Below are 15,010 nucleotides of genomic sequence, written 5' to 3'. Positions count from 1 at the left end.
CCTCAATCAGGGACTTCCAGCTTCCAGAATTGTGAGAAAATAAATTTCTGTTTTCTAAGCCACCCAGACTATAGTACTCCATTAGGGCATCCTGAACACAGTATTCCAACCAACACAGAGCCCCTCTCCCAATCACCTCCTTTATTGGGCTCTCACACTCTGGGCCACTATCCACCTGTCCTAATCACACAGAGGAGGTATCAAACAGCCAGGGACAGCTACTTTGCCCCAGAGTCCACTGAGAATATTCAAATTAGCTAATTCTAAGCCTTCTTACCCTACCTCACCAGTTTCTTTCTACAGAAACCACAATAAAGCCTGTTGCCTATAATTTCCCCTGACTCCCTCTGCCTCCTCACAGACCCTAGTGCTTCCCTTGTGTGACCCTGCATGGCGTGGTTGGCCCCCTCTCTTGGGAATGTAACAAACTGTCTTTTCTACTTTTTTTTTTTTTTTTTTTTTTGAGACAAAGTCTCGCTTTGTCACCCAGGCTAGAGTACAGTGGTGCAAAATGGCTCACTGCAGCCTTGACTCAAAAATGCTGGGCTCAAACAATGCTCCCATCTCGGCCTGCCAAGTAGCTGGGACTACAGACAGGTGCCACCATGCCCAATTAATTAATTTTTTTAGAGATGTGATCTTGCTATGTTACCCAGGCTGGTCTTGCACTCCTGGCATGAGCCACCATACCCAGCCAATAAACTGTCCTTTCAAGAGCAAGTGTCTCCTGAGCTGTTGGTCTCATCATAGCTGAATAAAAACAAAGCCTACATTTTTTTTTTTGAGATGGAGTCTCGCTCTTTCACCCAGGCTGGAGTGCAGTGGCACGATCTCAGCTCACTGCAACCTCCACCTCCCGGGTTCAAGCAATTCTCTTGCCTCAGCCTCCCGGGTAGCTGGGATTACAGGCATGCACCACCACGCCTGGCTAATTTTTGTATTTTTAGCAGAGATGGGGTTTCACCACATTGGTCAGGCTGCTCTCGAACTCCTGACCCCGTGATCCGCCCGCCTTGGCTCCCAAAGTGCTCCCAAAGTGGCATGAGCCACTGCGCATGGCCTACATTTTTTAAAAGCCCGTGTTAGTCTGTTCTTGCATTGCTATAAAGGAATACCTGAGGCTAGATAATTTATAAAGAAAAGTGGTTTATTTTGGTTCATGGTTCTGCAGACCATACAGCAAGTATGCTGCCAGCCTCTGCTTCTGGTAAGGCCTACCCATGGTGGAAGGCAAAAGGGGAGCCAGTGCATCATGTGGTGAGGGAGAAGGCGAGACAGAGGAGGCGCCAGGCTCCTTTAAACAGCCAGCTCTCACGTGAACTCATTACCACAGGGAGGGCACCAAGACATTCATGAGGGATCTTCCCCCATGACCCGAACACCTCCCTCCAGGCCCCACCTCCAACTCTGACGTCACATTTCAACGTCATTAGTTTCTCATCAGCACATGGAATATTCTCCAGAATATACCATATTTTGGGCCACAAAACAAGTCTCAACAAATTCATAAAACTATAAATCATATTATTTTTTCTGACCACAATGGAATAAAACTAGAAATCAACCACAAAAAAACTTTGGAAAATACACAAACACATAGAAATTATGTAATATATTGCTGGATGACCACTGGTTCAATAAAGAAATTAAGAAGGAAATTTAAAATTTTACTGAAATGAATGGAAATAGAAATATAACATACAAAAATCTATTGGATACAGCAAAAGCAGTATAACAGGGAAGTTTACGACAATAAAAGCCTATCTCAAAAAAGTAGAAAGAATTCAAATAAGCAACCTAATGATACACATCAAGCAACTAAAAAAAGCAAGAACATACCCAACCCAAAATTTAAAGAAGGACAAGAGATCAGTGCAGACATAAACAAAATCAAGAGTAATAAAACAATACAGGAGAACAAAAGAAAAGTTGAGTTTTTGAAAAAACAAACAAAATTGATAAATATTTGGCTAGAGTAAATAAAAAAAAAAGAGTGAAGACCCAAATAAATAAAATCAGAAATGAAAGGAGACATAACTGAGACTGGCAGAAATACAAAGAACTGGCTGGGCACATTGGCTTATGTCTGTAATCCCGGCACTCACGTCTGTAACCCCAGTACTTTGGGCGGCCGAAGTGGGCAGATCACTTGAGGTCAGGAGTTTGAGACCAGCCTGGCCAACATGGCCCATCTCTACCAAAAATACAAAAATTAGCCAGGCATGGTGGTGCGTGCCTGTAATCCCAGCTACTTGGGAGGCTGAGGCAGGAGAATCGCTTGAACCCGGGAGGCAGAGGTTGCAGTGAGCCAAGATTGTGCCACTTCACTCCAGCCTGGGCAACAGCGTGAGACTCTTGTCACCAAAATAAATAAATAAATAAATAAATACAAAGAATTATTAGAGTTATTAGAGTTACAAACAACTACACGCCAACAAATTTGAAAACCTATAGGAAACAGATAAATTCTTGGACATATACAGGCTACCAAGATTGAACAACGAAGAAATAGAAAACTCCGATGAACCAGTATCGAATAATGAGATTGACAGTAATAAAAAGTTTCTTATCAAAGAAAAGCCCAGGACCGGATGGATTCACTGCTGAATTCTACCAAACATTAAATAAAAGCAAATACCAATTCTACCCAAACTATTCAAAAAAAGAGATGGATAAGGAGGGAATACTGCCAAACTCATACTACAAGGCCAGCATTACCCTGATAGAAAAACCAGACAAGAACACAACAAAAAAAGAAAACTACAGGCCAATATCTGTGATGAACATAGATGCAGAAATCCACAACAAAATATTAGCAAACTGAGTTCAACAACACAATAAAAAGATCATTCACCGTGATCAAGTGGGATTCATCCCAAGGATGTAAGGATGGTCCAATACACACAAATCAATAAATGTGATACATCACATTAACAGAGCCAAGAACAACAATCATATGATCATTTCAATATATGCTAAAAAAAAGTATTTGATAAATTCAGCAGCCCTTTATGATTTTTTAAAAACTCAACAAGCTGGGCATAGAAAGAGCATACCTCACGATAATAAAAGCCATATATGACAAACCCACAGCTAACATTGTACCAGATGGAAGAAATCGAAAGCCTTGTTCCTAAAATCTGGAACAAGACAAAAATGCCCACTTTTACCACTGCTCTTCAACATAATACTGGAAGTCCTGGCCAGAGCAGTTAGGCAAGAGAAAGAAACAAAGGGCGTACAAAATAGAAAGGAAGAAGTCAAATTATCCTTGTTCACAGATGACACGATCTCATACTAGAAAAATACAAAGACTCCATCCAAAAACTGTTAGAACTGATAAATAAATTTAGTTAAGTTGCAGATTACAAAATTAACATACAAAAATCAGTAACATTAGTATATGCCAAATGGCAAACAACAGAACACTTCACCCATTTTGAAAAAGAAACCAAGAAATCCATTTCATTTACAATAGCCACAAAAATATAAAATACCTAGGAATAAATTTAACCAAAGAAGTGAAAGATCTATGCAAGGGAAACTATAAAACACTGATGAAAAGAATTGAAGAAGACACCAAAAAATGGAAAGCTATTTCATGCTCACTGATAGAAAAATTAATATTATCAAAATACTACCAGAAGCAATTTAGAGATTCATTGAAATCTCTGTCAAAATACCAATGACATTCTTTACAGACAATTTTTACATGGAACCATAAGACTCCAAACAGACAAACCAATCCTGAGCAAAAAGAGTAAAGCTGGAGGCATCATACTACCTGACTTCAAAATATACTTTAAAGCCATAGTAACCAAAATAGCATGGTACTGGCATAAAAACATGCACATAGACCAATGGAACAGAATAGAGAGCCCAGATGTCAATCCATGCATTTACAGTCAACTCATTTTTGACAAAGGTGCTAGGCACATATAATGGTGAAAGGACAGTCTCTTCAATAAATGGTGCTGGGAAAACTGGATAACCATATGCAGAAGAATGAAACTAAACCCCTATCTCTCACCATACGCAAAAATCAAATCAAAATGGATTGAAGACTTAAATCCAAGACCTGAAACTATGAAACTACTAGAAAATAATCATTGGGGAAATGCTCCAGGAAATTGGTTTGCGCAAAGATTTTTTGTGTGAGACCTCAAAAGCACAGGCAACAAAAGCAAAAATAGACAAATGGGATTATGTCAAGCAAAAAACTTATGCACAGCAAAGGAAACAGTGAACAAAGCGAAGAGACAACCCACAGAATAGGAGAATATCTCTCCATCCTACAAGGAATTAATAACCAGAATACACAAGGAGCTCAAACAACTCAATAGCAAAAAAATCAAATTTAAAAATGGGCAAAAGATCTGAACAGACATTTCTCAAAAGAAGGCATACAAATGGCCAACAGGGATATAAAAAATGCTCAACCTCACTAATCATCAGAGAAATGCAAATCAAAACCACAAGGAGATATTATCTCACTCCAGTTAAAAAGGCTTTTATCCAAAATATAGAAAATAACAGATGCTAGCAAGGATGTGGAGAAAGGGGAAACCTCACACATTGTTGGTAAGACTATAAATTAGTACAGCCATTATGGAAAACTCTATGGAGGTTTCTCAAAAAAAGTAAAACTAGATTTACCGTATGATCCAGCAATTCTCCTACTGGGTGTGTATCCAAAAGAAAGGAAGTCAATATATCTAAGAGATAGCTGCATTTTCATGTTTATTGCAGTACTATTCACAATAGCCAAGATATGGAATCAATGTAAGTACCCATCAATGGATGAAGGGATAAAGAAAATGTGGTATATATTGACAACGGAATATTATTCAACCATAAAAAAAAGAAACCCTGTCATTTACCGTAACATGAATAAAACTGGAGGACATTATGTCAAGTGAAATGAGTCAGGCACAGATAGATAAATACCACATGTTCTCACTCATATATGGGAGCTATAAAAATGGTGAGCTCATAGAAGTCAAGAGTAGAATTTCGGTATTAGGGTATGGGAAAGGTAAGGGCAGGGGAGGATAGGGAGAAGTTGATTAAAAGATACAAAATTACAGCTGGAGAGAAGGAAGGAATAAGCTCTTGTGTTCTATAGCACTGTAGGTTATGAATATAGTCAACAATGATTGATTGTATATTTTCAAAAAACTAGAAGAAACAGTTTTGAATGCTTGCAACACAAAGAAATGATAAATGTTTGCAGTGTTGGATATATTAATTACCCTGATTCGGTCATTACACATTGTATCTATGTTTTGAAATATCACTTTGTATTCTATAAATATGTACAATTGTTATGTGTCAACTAAAAATAAAAGGGGGAAAATGCAAATGCAAATCCAAATCCAACAAAAATAATAAAGCTTTTTAAAAATAAGCTCCTCTGCTCATAGCACCCCTTTGCTACCTACTCCAAGACAAAAGGGTAGTCTAAAATCCAACAGTTCTCAAAGTATGCTCTCCAGATCAGCCTTGGCATCACCTGGGAACTTGTTAGAAATGCTGATTCTCAGGCTCCACCCCAGACTTACTGAATCAGAAACTCTGGGGGTGGTGCCCAGCAAGGTTTGGATCAGCTCTGTTCCAAACCCTTGTCTAGTCCAAAACCTTGTCTGGTACCACGTGATGCAAACCTTGTCTGTACAAGCCCACCAGGTCCCCTGGTTGCACTTTGTATCACTCCCTCCAACATCCTCTACCCCAGCCCCTTAACCCAGCTAAGCATCTCCCCACTAGCCAAACATCCCTGCACATTGTGTCTGGTGTATCTTTACTCTCCCATGCCCACTGGCTCAACATCTTTGCAACTCAGCTCATGTGCTCTAGGACAATGGCTCCCAAACCCACTGTGTCAGAAGACAAGGGAACTTTTAAAAATTATGAACATCTCAGGTCCCAATTGGTCCTCAGGGAGTAAGCACCTCACAGTCTTGCCCATCTCTGTATCCCAGTACCATACATCACATCTCTGATAGTCAGTAACTATGTGCTGGGTGGTGGATGGATGCACACACAGCTAAAGGTGGCTGAGCCCAGTGGGTAAGACGGCCCTACCTTTGGCACCTGCAGGCAGTGGATGAGAGTGTTTATCACCACAGAAGGCTCAGTGGTGGCCTTCTCTGTGATTATCACCGAGGCCAGGGTCTTCCACATATCAAGGCCTGCCTCTGTCGTGTCAGTCTTTGCTGACTCGCTGTCAATGATGTCCAGGAGGTTCACGACTTGTTGAAAGGTACCTATGAAAACAAACGCCACCCAGGTGCAGTGTGGAAATGACCATGACAGGAGGTGCCCTTGTGTCCCTGGCCTTGCCTCCACCTGCACAGCTCCAGCTTCATGTGTGGTATGATGTCCACTGTGCAGATGGAGAAAGGGAGACCTAGGCTGGGGCTGCAGTCAAATAGTTAGTGTCTGAGATGGGGCAGGAAAGCAGAAATGTGGATGACATTCTTACCACTGTCATGTAATTCAAGAGGCCCCAGGTCGTCTCTTTCCTCTGACACCTCCTCACTTGAGTCTACTGCTGCTTCTGTAATGGCTTCAGTCATCTCTTCCTCAAGCTCTTTTGAGATCAACAGAATTTGTAAAATACGGGGTGTGACACACACCTTAAGATGACCCCAACGACCCACATGCTTCAATAAAGCCATCCCCTTGAGGGTGTGTGGGTGGAACCTGTGACTTCCTTCTAATCAACAGAATATGGCAAAGGTGATGGGTGACCCTCTCTCGAGTGGATTACATCATATGGCAAAGATGGTGGGATGTCATTCCCATGATCACACTATGCCTCATGAGATTCCTTCTTATCAGATTGAACAGAAACATTCTACTGGCCTTGAAAAGTAAACAGCCATGATGCAAACTGCCTGTGGTGAGGGCCACGTAGCAAGGAACTGAGGGCCTCAGTCCTACAACCATAAGAAACTGAATTCTCCAATAAGCACATGAGCTTGGAAGAGGAAGCTGAACTCCAGAAAGGACTGCAGTCTCTGAGACCCTAAACAAAGGACCAAGGAAAGCCATGCCTAGACTCCTGGCCCGTGGAACCGTGAGATAATCAATGGATGTTCTTTTAAGCCACCGAGTTTATGATAATTTGTTACACAGTGATAGATAATATCCTTAGTTTAATAGAGCCCTCTCACCCTCTCTTCTAGACACTGATAATTAATGGCTAATGAGAAATTCATATCAGCATCTCTCATAACTCCTTTAAGGGGTTCTCTCAACATCCACAGCTTCTTACAAATTGAGAAACACCAACATAGATGTCGAGATGGTGGAAGAAAGGCTCTCAGATCCTTTCTCCTCCCGTCCCAAGTTCCTTGATCCTCAAAGATGCATCCCATGGCCTTTACTATCCCATACTCTCTTTTCCTTTAAACGATTTTAAAGAGCTACTCTGGGACCTAAACACTGACCTTTCCTTAGGGTCTTCTTCTGGATTAAACAGATATTAACCACAAGAAAAAGCTCTGCTCTTTGCCCAATACACATCAATGGAAATGCAAATGGCAGAATTGGTTATCAAAGTGAGACAGCTGGGCTCTTCAGTCATATTTCTTATAGGAATGGGTCTCTTGGCAGGGTGGGAGGGTTTCACTAGAACTATCACCGTTAGATCCCAGACCCTTGGAACTTTGAGATCCAACTGCCTCCCTGAGTCTCTATCAACCCAGGTCTTTGAAGAGTGCACAGGGCTCTGGGGTGAAAACTCCACATCATGTCATTCAACATTTCTGTTATTCACATGTGTGTGCTGAAGTACAGGGGCCTGTTTGGGAAAGGGAGATGGTAGAAGTGGGGATGGCTTACAACCAAGTCCCAGGGGAACACAGTCATGTGAGCCCTGGGTGGGGAGGTGTGGTCAGGACAGTTGGAGAGGAGAGGAGGGGCAGACTGAGAGGCCCTGGGGAGAGCACTCCTCCTTCCTGGGGACTGGATGACTTGCAGGATAAGAAATTGGATTTCCACTAGCACAATACTTACAAGATAAAGAACATCAAAGACAGGAGAGGAGGCACCCTGATTTCCTAAACCAAAAGTGGAGCCCAAAGGATTTCCCTGTCATTTGTAGCTAGGAGAGATGATCCAGATCATAGGTACAGCAATGAAATATTGGCCTTTGGGAAACCTTTCTATGCACTGCAAGACAACAGGAACAAAACTCAGAGACATCTAGGGCCAAGGTTGCTTATGTGGAATTTCCACTCCAAGTTTGCCCATCCAGCCAAATGGGAGTTCCTCAGCCTGTGCTTGGACACCTCCAATACGAGAGAGCTCATTACTCTCAGGACCAGCCTCTTTCTACTTCATGGAATTCAGATGGTTAGAAAATGAGCTTTCTTATCATGCCCAACATTTCTTCCTCATAAAATTCCTGCATTGTTCCTTGTTCTGCACTTGGAGATACATTGATCAACATGAAATAGACACAAGTAGCTATCCCATGCCCCCTCTTTCACAGGACTGCCCCTCTGCACTACCTCCTCCCACTCCCCACTGAGCCTTCTTTTCCATTTGAAAGATCACTGAGGTGATGTGGTTGCCAAGTCCATTCCACAGGCCCAGACTGCATGCCTACTGTGTGCAGCTAAGCATGGCTTTCCATGCTGCAGTGGATATAGGGTAGGTGGAACACATCTCTGTCCTCTGAAGGTCTTCGGACTCAACATATGAAAAGTGATACATTTAGAGCCAGAAGTGAATGTGTCAGCAATTGCTGTGTAACAAACCACCTCAAAACTTAATGACTGAAAACAACCGATTATTATAGTTCACAAGTGTATGAGTCACCTGCGTGGGTCTGTGGATCTGTGCTCTGTCCAGCCAAGCACAACTAGAGTCTCACCCATGCATCTCAGACAGCTAGAGGGCTGGCCATTGGCTCGCTATTGGCTGAAGTGACTAGGGTGATGGGGACATTGTGCAGCAGGGCTCTCCCAGGCTGTTCTCATAGCAGCTGGACAGGGTTCTGAGACAGTGAGCGGGAATATGAAGGCTTCTTGAGGCCTAGACTTGAAACTAGTGCTCATCACTTGCCACATTCTGTCATCCAGGGCAGGTCACAGGCCAGCCAGGACTCACAGGCTGGAGAAATAGATTCCTCCTTTTCATGAGAAGAGTTGCAAAGTCACATTGTGAAGGATATGGCAATCAGGAGGAGTGGAGAAAGGGGTCATTTTTAAATTACACACAGGTCGAGTGCGTAAGCCATAGCCAAAAGTAAGAGGCCCCTGAGCATGTCCTCTACAGAGGACATGAAGACAGTGAGACCAAGGAGGAAGAAGTGGGCTCTGCTTGGCTTTCCAAATTGAAAATACTTTTTTTCATGGGGAAACCCTGTCTCTACTAAAAAATACAAAAATTAGCCGGGTGTGGTGGGGTGGCACGTGCCTGTAATCCCAGCTACTCAGGAGGGTGAGGCAGGAAGAATCACTTGAACCCAGGAGGCGGAGGTTGCAGTGAGCCAAGATCACACCACTGCACTCCAGCCTGGGCAACAGAGTGAGACTCCATCTCAAAAAAAAAAAAAAAGTAAATACATTTTTTTCTGATTATGACAACAATATTGAACTCACAATCCACTCACAAAATCAGCTTCTCTTAGGTGCTGTCCCTCTATGGCACTTTGCACCACTACTTCTATGGGAACTACCCAGGAAATAAGAAAACACTTTATTCGTAGCATCCTGTGAGCTTAAATACACAAAAGGGCCAAGACATAATGTGGGAAAATGGAAATATTGTGCAGAAGCTGACTGTATTAGCCCCTTTTCATACTGCTATGAAGAAATACCCAAGACTGGGTAATTTATAAAGAAAAAGAGGTTTCATGGACTCACAGTTCCACATGGCTGGGGAGGCCTCACAATCATGGCAGAAGGTGAAGGAGGAGCAAGGGCACATCTTACATGGTGGCAGGCAAGAGGAAGTATGAGCAAGAGGGGGAAAAGCCCCCTATAAAACCATCAGATCTTGTGAGAACTCACTATCACACAAATAGCATGGAGATAACTGCCCCCATAATTCAAATCACTTCCCACCAGGTCCCTCTAATGACACATGGGGGTAATGGGAATTACAATTCAAGATGAGATTTGGATGGGGACACAGCCAAACCATATAACTGACCCAGAGGCAGTCTCTACAGGGTGGATTCTGCCCAGCTCACAAGGTTCCCTCTCCCGTGGCCCAAGCAGACACAGCAATGGGATGGTGGGAGCCATGTTTTTCTCTCCGTAATCCCTCTGGGCATTGATGGTTGGACAGGGAGAGGACACCTGATCCAGCTGGACCAATCAGATTCTGACTTTCAGGAAGGTGGCACTCTAGGCCAGAGAGAATCCAGTCTGTCTCTTGTGGGATCTTGGGAGCTAGGGCAGAGGAATATGGGGACTGAGGGGCCGAAAAGACCCCGAGGAGAGGGAAGAGGAAAGCTGGCACTCTGACCCAACAGGGACAGGAGCGAGAAGGGGAGGCTCCTCCCAGCGCAGGCCTGGCTGTGAGCCTTGCGTCGTCAGAAGCCTGTCTCCTTACAAAAATACTGTTTATGCTTAAGGTATCCCGAGTCGGGTTCTCTCACTTGTAAACAAGAGTGCCTCAGTGCTGCAGACACGAAGGTGCAAATGAACATGAGCTGGCTGGAGGTGATGGCAGCTTGGGGTCCCTGAGAGAGGTTGAGGCGTCAAGGAGCTAGGGGCAGTGAAGACGGGAGTTGGTCCCCGGGTGGACCAGGAAGGGCTTTGAAGGAGGGTGAACGTAGTTGAGGGGTGACTGCACAGCCTCAAGGATGTAGAGAGGGAAATAGTGGACAGAATGTGTTCCAGCCACTGCCTAGGGAAGGAGATGGAGCTGGGGTCAGGGAACCAGCTGAAATCTTCACTCTCTGCACCACCCCAGCTCCAATTTGAAGCTTACAAATTTAAAACTTCTGCTTGTAATACAAAACAAAAAAAGTAAAACAAGGCAAAAAAAAAAAAGTAGAGAAAATACAGTACATGACAAAAAGGACATTCTGGTGAATGCAATAAGCACTCTTACCAAATCCTCAGGGTAATACACTCCAATAGGAAAGTGGGCAAAAGGTATCCTCCAAAAAATAAACACAGACGGCTCATCAGCTTGAAAAGAAATACAACCTCTAATAATAACAATAATAAAAGCACATTGTAAACAAGATCCTGCTTTTCTCCTATCAAACTGACAGGCTTTCTTTTTCAAGATAGTACTTTGTGCTAACGAGGGTGTGGGAACCTGTCTCCCTCACATGCTGATAGTAAGTTTGGGGATGCAGTGTGGGGATTTCTTAAGCTATTTGTCCAGGGTAGCAGTGCAGGTGGTGCCCCACACAGATCCCCTGTGTACCTCTTCAGTGACAAGGGCTTGTGTTTTTTCTCGTCAGCTCTCTCTGTCAGAGCCCCCTTTGTGGCCTAATGGAAGGGCAGAGAAATTACTACTACCTGGGAGTACGTCTCGATCCCTGACGAGGCAAGTACTCAAGCACCCAACAGCCGTGCTCCTCGTTGGGATAAGTCTGGGGTGTCTTTTCTCCACTGGCTCCCAGAATCACCCAGCAGGATTAAGTTCCGATTGACCACAAGAGAGCCAGCTGTGGATGGCCATCACCCCTTGTCACTCTGCCACTCCTCTATCAGTGTTTCCTTTACTTCCTAAATAAACTCCTGGCCCTTGAATCCTCATCTCAGGGGAACCTAGACTGAGACAACTAGCAATTTGTTGTAAAGCACTTTCCAACAGAAGTAATCATGAGTATGTGGAAAGCCTTAGCTACAAGGATGTCCAGTGAGATTTTTGTTGTTGTGTTGTTTGTTGTTGTTGTTGTTGTTGTTGTTTTTGAGACAGAGTCTGGCTGTGTCACCTAGGCTGGAATGCAGTGGCATGATCCGGACTCACTGCAACCTCCGACCTCCGAACCCCCCGACCCCGGTTCAAGCAATTCTCCTGCCTCAGCCTCCCAATTAGCTGGAATTACAGGTGCTGGCAACCACACCCGGCTAATTTTTTGTATTTTTAGTAGAGACGGGGTTTTGCCATGTTGGCCAGGCTGGTCTCAAACTCCTGATCTTAGGTGATCCACCCACCTCGGCCTCCGAAAGTGCTGGGATTACAGGCATGAGCCACTGTGCCCAGCCGAGGTCTTTTTTTTTTAATTAAACAAAATAATAAGAGTGAATCCAACCAGAAGTTATGGTTAAATAAATCCTGGTATATCCATGAAATAGAATACTGCTTGGCCACTGAAAATGAATTAAATATTATACAAAAACACCTTGGGAGAATCTTCATGACAGAGTAGAAGAAAGAGTGTTAGCAAATACTAGGTATACTTAATATATCTGCAATATTTATAAGTATGTGTATTTGCCACAATTGTAACTGGGGTTATTTCTGGGCGATGTGATTACTGGTTATTTTTCTTTTCTCATGCATTTATGCATGCGCACGCAATGAAGGCGTGTGTGTGTGAACCTCTATATTTTCCAAACTTTCTGTCATAATCATGCATTACTTTTGTAATTAGAAAATGCAACTTAACAAGAAATAAATGCGACACCAGTGAAAACACTTAAATAGAATTTATATAAATTTATTAATTTATTTTTAGTTGTAGGAAACATCAGGAAAAAAGTAAACTTGCCCAGCACTTCATAGCTGTATTTTGGGTTTTTATCAAATTCAGCTCCATTTGACATAAGCAATGATTATCTTCTCAAATACACCACCCACCAATTTTATAGCATCATTCTTTTTCCCCAAAGCAAGAAATCATATGCTGTTCTCAGTGCACTCCAAGCCATTCATTCATTTCACCTACACTCTAAAGGTACAAAGCTTCCCTTCTTTAAACACACAAGGTGGCACCTATGAAGCAGGACAGAGATGAGGACTGACCATTATTGGTTAAGGATCAATCCCAACCATCTGCAGAAGCCAAAAGATAAGATTAAAACTGCCATTTGCAGTAGGGGCAGCAGTGGGACCACCTTTGAATCCCGCACTCCCAAACAGGCCATGTTTCAGAGTAAGAAAAGTAATCTAGAATGCCAGCCTGTCTGCACGTCCTCTGAAAAATGGCACATGTCATCCTGATCAAAGACACTGGAGGGGGCACGATACATATTCAAATATCTTTACTGACTAGCAAGTCTATTATTTTTATTTAAGAGAATTTTTTAAAGCACTCTGGGGCTGATTAATTTATGCAAAGTTTTTCCTTAATAAGAATAAAATGAATTTAACACTGATTCTGTTTTCAAGTTTGGAAACAACTAGGGAATGGTTCAAAATTTTACCTTATTTCCCACCCACTTCTCAATGGGTCTTGGATTTGTGGGCTTTCTTAACTCGCCCTTTTTTCCCGAAGCATTTCCGGTAGCCATAAGCACAACATTTAAAGGTGATGAAGGCCACTGTCAGCACGACGGCCAAGAGGAAACCGATCACGTCCAAGGAATGGTACTGGTACCAGGTGAGGTCGTGAGCTGCGGGGCGCAGGTGTGGCGCGCCCTTGTGCCTCATCACAAACTCCACCCAGAACACGGCCAGGTCCAGCGGCTCCACCGGGCGGTCCTTGTGAAGGCTGGAGAGGCGCATGATGTTCTCCTTGTAGCTAAACACAAAGACAGTTTCGTTATGCCTGGAACACCTGTGGTATGAACAATCTTCTCTTTATGCTCATTGCTGCTTAAGAAGACTACCAGATTTTCCAAACTTGGGAAAGGAAACCTGTTTCTATTATTGTTGTTGTTGTTTTTAGATACAGAGTCTTGCCCTGTTGCCCAGGCTGGAGTGTAGTGGCACAAGCATGGCTCACTGCAGCCTCCAATTCCTGGGCTCAAGCCATCCTCCTGCCTCAGCCTCCAGAGTAGCTGGAATTACAGTCATGCACCACTATGTCTGGCCAATTTTTAAATTTTTTGTAGAAACAAGGTCTTATTGTGTTGCCCAGGCTGTGTTACTATTATAACCTGAAAGGTTATAATTAAGAAACTTATTCTTAATAAATGTTATTGATCTCTTGAAAAAGAAGGAAGAGAAGGAGGGAAGGAAGCAAGGAAAGGAGGAAGGGAGGGAGGGAGACAGGAAAGGAGAGAGGGACGGAGGAAGGAAGGGAGAAAAAGAAAGACCAAAATTATATTTTAGAAATATTTTAACCTTGCTTCCTACTCTTCTTCTTTTCTTTTTAGTGATACTTTGTGAGAAATTTCATTATATTTTCATACAGTAAAACAAAGAAAGGAAAATGTCACGTCAGAAATTATGAATAGTCTCCTATTTGAAGTTGTAAACAACCACCTCTGGCCAAATTAAAAGCCATTTGTAAGTGCCAAATCCAAGGTGATGATATATTTGTAATTCAGTCATTGAAACATTAAACTATCCAGGTGCTAGATTTAGCATGAGGCAGTGTCTGTGCAGCCACTTAGTGCAACATGGATTTCTGTTTATTCTGGACAGTGTTCATTGCCCAATCAGAACATCTCAATCCAAAACGGGTTAGGTGCTTCAACCCTTGGTGCTACAGGAATGAAGAGGAGATTGAAGAGGAGAGGGAAAAGGAGGAATTAGAAAAGAAAAGGGAGAAGAAAGAAAAAAAAAAGGCACTCCTATTCAGGACTAATTATGATCGCTGTTGACTGATACAGTTTGGATATTTGTCCACACTCGGATCTCCTGTTGAATTGTAATCCCCAGTGCTGGAGATGGGGCCTGGTGGGAGGTGTTTGGATCATGGGGTCGGATCCCTTGTGCTTTAGTGCTGTCTTCCTGATAGTGAGTTTTCACGAGTTATGGTGAGAGCCGGTCATTAAAAAGTGTGTGGCACCTTCCCCCCCAACTCTCTCTCGCTCCTGCTTTTGCCATGTGACATGCAAGCTCCCGCATTGACTTCTGCCATGAGTAAAAGCTCCCTGAGGTTTCCCCGGCAGCCAAGTGATGTCAGCACTATGCTTCC

General features: G+C 43.1%; 2 protein-coding genes across 8 annotated transcripts in view; both read right to left on the bottom strand.

Moving 5' to 3' along the window:
- Positions 1-6,749, bottom strand: part of MROH2A (maestro heat like repeat family member 2A) — a 33,398-nt gene extending 26,649 nt beyond the window's left edge. The window contains 2 exon segments of the mRNA XM_054678857.2: positions 6,085-6,266; positions 6,485-6,749. Of these exon segments, the coding sequence (XP_054534832.1) occupies positions 6,085-6,266; positions 6,485-6,680 (378 nt within the window). The 5' untranslated portion in view covers positions 6,681-6,749.
- Positions 6,750-12,627: 5,878 nt separating this feature from the next.
- Positions 12,628-15,010, bottom strand: part of LOC107973969 (UDP-glucuronosyltransferase 1A1) — a 96,880-nt gene continuing 94,497 nt past the window's right edge. For all 7 annotated transcript variants that reach the window (XM_009444596.5, XM_054679574.1, XM_001151168.7 and 4 more), the window contains exon 5: positions 12,628-13,666. In XM_009444596.5, the coding sequence (XP_009442871.1) occupies positions 13,369-13,666 (298 nt within the window). In that variant the 3' untranslated portion in view covers positions 12,628-13,368. The remainder of the gene's footprint in view (positions 13,667-15,010) is intronic.

This window comes from Pan troglodytes, chromosome 13 (genome assembly GCF_028858775.2).
Source record: "Pan troglodytes isolate AG18354 chromosome 13, NHGRI_mPanTro3-v2.0_pri, whole genome shotgun sequence".
Lineage (NCBI taxonomy): Eukaryota > Metazoa > Chordata > Mammalia > Primates > Hominidae > Pan > Pan troglodytes.
This window is presented reverse-complemented; position numbering and strand designations above follow the sequence as displayed.